The sequence below is a fragment of the Anarrhichthys ocellatus genome, unplaced genomic scaffold, assembly GCF_004355925.1.
Source record: "Anarrhichthys ocellatus isolate YVR2014 unplaced genomic scaffold, GSC_Weel_1.0 scaffold28, whole genome shotgun sequence".
Taxonomy (NCBI): Eukaryota; Metazoa; Chordata; class Actinopteri; order Perciformes; family Anarhichadidae; genus Anarrhichthys; species Anarrhichthys ocellatus.
In genome coordinates this window covers 1492476-1500634 of record NW_022280058.1, presented here as the reverse complement: position 1 = coordinate 1500634, position 8159 = coordinate 1492476, and the positions used below count along the sequence as shown (strand labels likewise).

At 42.7% G+C, this 8159-nt stretch overlaps 2 protein-coding genes across 2 annotated transcripts in view; one reads left to right on the top strand and one right to left on the bottom strand.

The window, feature by feature from the left end:
• abcg2b (ATP-binding cassette, sub-family G (WHITE), member 2b) overlaps positions 1-1660 on the bottom strand; it is a 7623-nt gene extending 5963 nt beyond the window's left edge. The window contains exons 1-4 of the mRNA XM_031863215.1: positions 1383-1660; positions 817-876; positions 601-718; positions 346-501 (exon numbers count right to left, since the gene is read on the bottom strand). Of these exons, the coding sequence (XP_031719075.1) occupies positions 346-501; positions 601-718; positions 817-876; positions 1383-1531 (483 nt within the window). The 5' untranslated portion in view covers positions 1532-1660. The remainder of the gene's footprint in view (positions 1-345; positions 502-600; positions 719-816; positions 877-1382) is intronic.
• Positions 1661-2462: 802 nt separating this feature from the next.
• Positions 2463-6654, top strand: hapstr1b (HUWE1 associated protein modifying stress responses b). The gene is made up of 4 exons (XM_031863240.1): positions 2463-2890; positions 4334-4414; positions 4512-4787; positions 4895-6654. Exons 1-4 carry the CDS (start codon positions 2695-2697, stop codon positions 5131-5133), a joined length of 792 nt encoding a protein of 263 aa, XP_031719100.1. The 5' UTR covers positions 2463-2694; the 3' UTR covers positions 5134-6654.
• Positions 6655-8159: the final 1505 nt, after the last annotated feature.

The following is an 8159-nucleotide window of genomic DNA, read 5'->3' as shown; positions in this document are numbered from 1 at the left end:
ACACACACACACACACACACACACACACACACACACACACACACACATACATATCAGTTTTTTAGATTTTGCTACAGTTGAAATACATTACATCATCAAAGAGAACAAATAAATGTCTGCCACTCATACATTTGGGACATTAGACGGCCACAGAGTCGTTTTTCCATTTGTGCACCTTATAATTTGAACACTATTCTCTCATTTGGGTAGGGCTACGGAAGCTATTAAGATCAATTGTCCTTTTAACAATCTTTAAATAAGTGCTTCTGCTTATTCCTGAGTAAGATATTTGTAAACTGACAGTCTTTTGCTATTAGCTATTAGCTTGTGTGTATAGCGCTGTACCTTGGTGCCTGCACAGTCTGTTAAGCCAAGGTCTTGTATGATGGCATCCACTCTGTTGTTTTTATCCGTGGAGGAGTGATGCTGAGGGTTGAGACGCAGGTTGGCACTGAACAGAAGGTTCTCCCTCACAGACAGAGTGCCCATTATGATATCATCCTGGAAGCACACGAATGATGAAGGCCCGAAGTATTCAGAGGAATCCAAAATATGATAATAGTAAAGAATGTGTGTGTATGTTTGTATGTATTTGTGTACCTGGACCACATAAGCAGAGCTGAGCCTGAGGTCAGACGAGGCGGCTTTGCCATCCACCATGATTTTTCCTTGCTTCAGTCCAGCAGGGTCTTTTCTCCCTGCGATTACATCCAGGAGTCTGACAAAAAGAGAAAGAAACTAATATGCATTTGGTTGGGGTTGTACATGTGTGTGAGACCGTGCCTGTGTGTGCATGTACATAAACGTGTTTCTTACGATGTTTTACCACTTCCTGTGGCGCCCATGATGGCATTCATCCCAGGCCTCATGATGCCACTGCAACAGCCAACCAGAAAATCAAGTCAAGTCATTTTATTTACAGAGAACACTTTAAAATAAGAAGATTATCTAGAATCAGTGTTTAATTACCATGATATATTGTAGCTTTAAAAGCCAAAGCCAAAATACTCGTGTATTTTTTAAATGGATTCCCTCTGGCTTAGGATCTGATACCAGAAAACGTTTTGTTTCCGTTTCTCCTATTTTTATCTTAGTTTGCCTCAATAAAACAATACACAAATAAATAGATTGATCAAGTTCCCTGTAAAATGTATATAATGATACACAGTTTCGATGAAATGAGCCACAAACGGAACAACACTTCTCATAACTTACTTATTGTCAGATGTACAGCAACCATAGTGCATAGGGTAATTGTATGAAAACAGGAAAAAGCGGTGAAGAAACACCTGGAGTGTTTTACGTTATACAGGTAGCCCTGGCATGCTAACGTAGAGTCACCGCCAAGTGATAATTTCTCAAAGGAAAGTATCATGTCCTACCTTACATCGTTGAGGATGTATTTTTCAGGACCACTCTCGCAGCCCAACCTCGTCTCATGAACACAGTACTGCAAGTTGCTGAATGTGACAGTTGGCCCTCGTTCCTGGAAATACTCAACACCGCAAACAGTCTGCTCCCCCTTAGACATCTTCAAAAATAGCAGCGCTACCAGCAGAGAATAAAAGGGGTTAGAAACTGGGATTTGATGAAAGAGAAAGAAAGAGAGAGAGAGAGAGAGGTACAGTCTGACACACAGACATGTGCAGTCGGACAGAGAGACAGGTGAGACAGGTGAGCGAGCATGTAACCAGTATCTTCCCGGTTATAAACATCTGACCTTTGGACTCTCTCAATCCTTATCCCATAGACTTGTGGCTGTTAAAAAGATAGTGTGACATTGAATTTTCAACCAAAAATCTCAACACAGCTGTAACTGCACCCAAGAAGCACCAGAAGTGGTGAGATAATAGTTCATGGTGATTGACAGGTGACAATATTTATATGGCGAATAGTGCTGCTTATTGCTTTATCCACCCATCCATTGTCAATACATGTTTATCTGTATTCAGGGTCCTGGGGGAGCATGGGGGTCATTCCTGTTTGGCGATTTTAATATTTTATACGTTATGTCTCCTGACTTTTCAACTGTACTTATCTTTATGCAACAAGACACCAAGCCAAAATCCTTGTATGTGCAAACTTAAGTTTCAGTTTTCTGGGGTTACAGTGGCCATTTAGCTTGACCCCATCATTGTCACTTGGAAAAATATGTATGCTAGTATATATATATATATTATATACAGGGCTGTCTTTATACTTTTGATCACATATTGTTATGGCCCACATTTCCATGGCCAGGCTGCCCCCTGCCGTACAGAATGCTGTATGGCAGGCTAGAGAGAATATCCTGGGTGGGATCAACTTTGTTTTTCTCTGACCTTTTCTTTTTTTTATCGTTGTCCAATCAGGCTTCGTGTTCAGCACCAAAAGCCGCCCACAAGAATCTCTGCAGCCAATCGCTTTTCAGTACAACGATAAAATAGGCGTGGCCAGCACCAGAAATTCTTAGGTGTTGTCATCGTGTTTCTTAGTTTGGTGTGTGTTACACAGGGCGTGCGGGCGGAATTTAAGACGTTCACAATGCGACCTTAACAGCAACTGTTTTTCCTTTTCTTTTCTATAGCTTGTTAGGGTTGTGAAACGTATTTCTCCAATAGAGTACAAAATAAAGACAGTTAAGTATCTCCGCAAACCAAACGATCCTGTATTTCATACGACGGTTAGCTTATAAGCTAACGCCTACCGTTAGCTATGGAGGAGAAGAAGGAGGAGGGAGAAGCCGAGATCCAAGAGCACGGCCCCGAGCACTGGTTCTCTAAATGGGAACGTCAGTGTTTAGCAGAGGTCGAGCGGGCCGACCCAAACGAGGAGGAGACGGAACAAAGCCAGCAGAAACTGTGGCACCTCTTTCAGAACTCGGCCACCGCGGTAGCACAGCTCTACAAAGGTCTGTACCAAATACACCGAAGTTCAAGTCAAGCTAGCCATCTATCAGAGCTAATGGAAGCTAATCTTGCTAGCGGAGAGAGAGACACAAAGGGCACTGGCGAGGCTAAACGTTAGCCGTTTGCAGCTTGTTCCACAGCATAACTAGCGGTGTTTTGTTTCTATGGTGTGTTGGCTGAAATGTTAATGTGCATTCTCTTAAATTGTGCTCTAAATATGTTTCTGCGGTTCTCTTTGTGGATATCGATGATGTTAACCCGCAGCTAACGCTGTAGCTGCCGCTAACAGCCGGTCAGTGTGTCAGAGTGTGGGAGAACCGGGCTGAATGTGACACAGTGAAGCTGTCAGAGGTCCTCCAGAGCCAAACGCGTTGATAAAGCACGCGTTTATCAATGCATGACCCGAGTGGCTCAGCGGTGTGTGTCTTTACTGTTTTTAATCACATCTATTCGTCCTGTCTCGACACACATTGCTCACGTTAAAATGTTTTTGTCCACCCCGTTAACAGTTACCCAGTTCGTCAAAATGGCGATAAACAGGGAGGTGTTGGCCGACAGAAAACAACTCGTTTGTTGATGGTCTATCGCAGCGACAGCTAATTGTCGCAGTGGTGTGTTGGTGGATTTTTATCACATAACGTCCCAAAGACATTTTATTCCTGACGCACAACTTAATGTACTTTTTGCTGATGACTGCATTTTTTTTTTAATATCCAGAACAAAATGGCGTTATGATTAAAGTAAACATGGTCTTGGTTAAGTCCACTCTGCTTTACTGCGTGTTTTGAACATAACACTGACACTGTGGTTCTTGAAGTATGACACATACTGAAACGGAAAATAAACGCGAGCTTCCGTTTAAAACGTCTGTCAAATGGTGACATCATGGTTGGTTAGATTTGACCAGTGGGTTGTTTGCTGGGAGTAAAATGAGTGTTTAAGATGGCTTTGTTGACCACTTGTCAAGTGCAGTCATATCCCCCGAATCCCACTTAGTCTATAAATCCTGCTTCCGAGCTCCCCATATGTATTCTCATCTTAATAAAATGTAATACAACGCATAATCATACTGTCCATAGGGTTTCTCCTGCAGATCAGATGCAAGGATTTGCAGTCGCGATTTAAGTCATGAAAGGATGATTTGTAGTTGAGAACAACACAGGCCCTGAGATTTTTGTACGTGTATTTTTGTGATAAACCCAATACTCTGTTCTGTATCAATACTCTTCATACAATAAGACCATAGCGGTTTTACAGGCAGCCATTAGATTAAATCCAAATTTGCGAATGTGCTCCTCCAAATACATCATCGCCGGTTCGTTTCTTAGTGGAATTGTATTTTAATGACTCATTTCTGACTGCTAAGACTTGAATTTCTCTGTGATGTGTGAAAACAACATTGGAAAGTTATCATAACAATCTAACTTTTTGAATTTAATTTACAGATAGAGTATGTCAGCAGCAAGGCCTCTCTCTCTGGGTGCCCTTCCAGAATGCAGCCACAGCGGTCACAAACCTTTACAAAGGCAAGTACTAGAAACTAATGTCTGTACATTAGATGTGGCGATGAACTTTGTTTGCGGTGTCCAGATTTTAAAGACATTTGTCCCTGTGTGTCGTCAGAGAGTATGGAGGCCCGCCAGCGGAGCTATGACCTGGGTATCCACTTAGGCCACCAGCGCAGGAATAAGGATGTGATCGCATGGGTTAAGAAACGCAGAAGAACTATAAGGCGCGAGGACCTCATCAGCTTCCTGTGTGGCAAAGTTCCGCCTCTACGGACAGCCCGCGCCCCGCCAAGAGTTTCCATGGTGTCTGCAAGCCGACCATCACCCCCAGAGACGGGCAGCTCTGTGGAGACGGACTTGCAGCCTTTCAGAGAGGCCATAGCACTGCATGGTACGTAGAAACGCCACGTTCGGCAGGAAGCCGTTGCATTATAACAATGGGGCCCCAGAGGTCATGCAGTATACTGTGGCTTCATATTCATTTTCTGTTCATTCCAGGCCTTAGTGGCGCCATGGCGAGCATTTCTGTGCGTTCTGGTCCTCCTGGTTCCCCAACTCACCCTGCCCAGCCCCTTAGTCGTCGCAGGAATGGTCTTCATGACGTGGACCTCAACACCTTCATCGCCGAGGAGATGGCGCTCCATTTGGAATCCACAGCCAATCGTAAACGAGGCCCCGCCCCCTGTAGTGATGTCATCACGGACTCACCTACCCATAAACGTAACAGGATGCTCTGAACTTTTCCTACACCACCAATCCCTCCTCTGTCCTCTCCTTGGTGGCCGACTGGACAGCTGATGAGGACTGATGCCTTGGCCAACCATTTGAAATCTTCCTCCTTTTCATCTTAGTTGCAATGCTACAAATAAAGAACCTTAAGTTTTACAAATCCACACATTTATTCCCTTTTTCTTTCTTTACCTTCTCTCTTGTCTCGCACGTCCTCTCCATAGTAGTGTTCTGTTCTTTTGTTTTTCCAGAAGATATTTGTTCCCGTTTGGTTGCCCCTAGTAGATCTGATTATAGAGGCGAGCACACATCGCACTTAAAATCCTTAAATTGCAGAATGTTGCGTTTGGACATCGTTTATTTGGTCGGGCTCCTTTTGTTCTTCACATCCAGTATGAACCAGGCTGGTGCCTCCTGTTTGCAGTTCTCCTCCCCTCGTTCCTCAAGCATACTTCCTCCTCTGTCTCCTCTATGGCTTGCTGGCCAAACCAGACTGGACTGAAACCCGGGCTCCTCTGCAGGCTGAACCACCTCCTCGCTGTGTGGCTCGACTCAAACTGCTTGTCAGCGTGTGTATCTGATTCTACTGCTGCTCTGTGGTTTTGCGTATCTGACAGCAGAACTGCCACTTAGTGTGTTGTACTTGTCTTTGCCTTTTGAGAAAGCTGCTACAGTATCTCTGGTTGTTGTGCAATGTGTGTGTGTGTGTGTGTGTGTGTGTGTGCTTCTGGATGCGGATGCAGGGTTCTGGCAAATCCAGCAACCACTTAGCCAAATTATTTCCTGTTTTACTTAAATTCATCCTATTCTTTTTTCCTTTTAGATGCTCCTTCCAGCCCAAACCAGGGTTTTATCACAAAGCAGGTCACCCCAATTTACACAGATAATGGTGACTATCATTACAGTTAGTCTGCTGACACTTTCAGTAGTGTGTGTGGGGTGGGGGGGTCCAGGAGACAAAGCTTCACTTAGTACCCATGTCCTGCATTCTTATTTGCAAGTTTCCACTAACGCTGTTTGTTATTGGTGACTTCGTGTTTGCAAATAATCCAAATATATGTTGTTTTTTTTCTCCTGTCTGCGTCAAAATACACCCGACAGATTACTGGTTCTTGCGTTTTGCAGTAAGTGTTTCAAAGCTTGTATTTTACCTTTGTTTACATTTGGCCCTTTGATAACAAACTGGTGCGTTGTCAGCATTTCTCACTTTTATTTAAGAGAGTTGCAACACTTTCACTCTTGTGATTTCAGCTTCAAACCTCTAAAAGTACAGAGGACATTTGCCAGTGAACTGGTTGGGGGATGACAGCTGTGGTATTTTAATTTGCTCAGCCAGCTAATGGACTATTGGGTGTGGTGGTTCAGCACTTGTTTGGCTAATTTCACACACTGCTTTGTGATACAATCTTGTGTAATGTGTGTAAATAACATGTCGGTGCTGTTATATGTGGTACATATTGTAAAAAGAAGTGCAAATCCATTGGGATGTATGTACAAAAACAATTGACATTAAAGAAAATACAACCGTTTGTCTAAGTTGTCTTTGAGTTTCCTACGGGTTGGATTGGGTCTTTCTACTCTCTTTGCACCATCTGCTTGGCAAAGGTCTTATTTCAGTGCAGGATAATCTTTACTTTCAAAAAATTTATTTCTATGAATAACTCTGGCCCAGTCTTAAAAAAAAAAAAAAAAAAAAAAAAGTGCAATTAAGTGGACAAACTTGAGTTTCAGCTATTTATTGCATTACTTGATTAACAAATGTTCATTATTGGTTCCTTAATCTTCCCTTTCTTTGCTTGAAATAACTATATTCTGTCATCAGTCACCAAGAGCAGAAGAATAAAGGATCTGCTGAAATTAGTGTAGTGGTTGTGTATCTGTTTGTTATTGTTACTGCTGTATAGAGCTCTGTGAGAGCAGGTTGTCAACAAACTTCAAACTCATTGTGCAGTTCAACATGGCGAACACACGGGGGCGACACAGACTAGTTTGTTCTCCAGAACATCAACAGGGACATCCAATACCGCATGCTTATAGAAGGATAATAAAATATTAAACATAGGAACAAGATTGTTTCATTGAAACAGTTGTAAACTAGGAAACAGTGATATAAATAGTCAGAGAGTGAAATAGAAAAAAGTTGCAACACTAAGACACAAACACCATAATGACACAATTATGGGAATGACAGAAGTGTCCTTTGAGGTTACTCAAAGCATTAGTGTGCAGTTGTAGTCACCCTGATGAGAAACGGTAGTCACCTGCAGTGGCATTTTTTAATGCTGAAATAATGAAAATGATAGGACAGACCTGGAGCGACATGGATACCATGTGACCTCTGCTAAGAGGGTTGTGCTTTCAGTCCTGTTAGTGAGGATGTGTTAACAGAGCCCAGGAGGGACTTACTGTTGAATAAGGTTTGCACCAAAACCATCCTAACCACAACAGGCCTTCATTTCCCACACCTATCTGGATGTACGGAAATTATTGGGGTGAGAAAAGGGGGAGGGTGGGGTTCACACGGCCCTTTTCAGTATGTTTAAACAGCATTTACTAAAAGAGGCAAAGCATAAATTCCCAGACTCAATTTTAAACCTCAATATCGTAACGGAAAATAAAAAATATGGAAATTTGCCATATGAACTGAGCACCGGGCATAGCAATAAAATAAACTCTATATATCCAGGGTGATAACAAATAATATGACTCTGTCCCGCTGAGACTTTCCTGATTCAGCTAAAAGAAATATCATTATACCCTCCCCCCTTTTCTGACCCTTGCTCACCCTCAATTAACTTTCATACAGTTCCTAAAATAAGCCAAAAATATGGTGTTTCCCCTTTTATAAAAGAAGTCTTTGCAGGTACACACACACGCACGCACGCACGCACACACTTACTTAACAGCTCTTGCAAAGCACTGCTATCTATATTCACTAAATCACAGCCAAAGAACCTTTGACTTTCAAGAGGAAAGCTACCAGGTCAACAGCACTTTTGGGTGAACTTTTTGGGCTCCTCCAAGTAAACGCTGC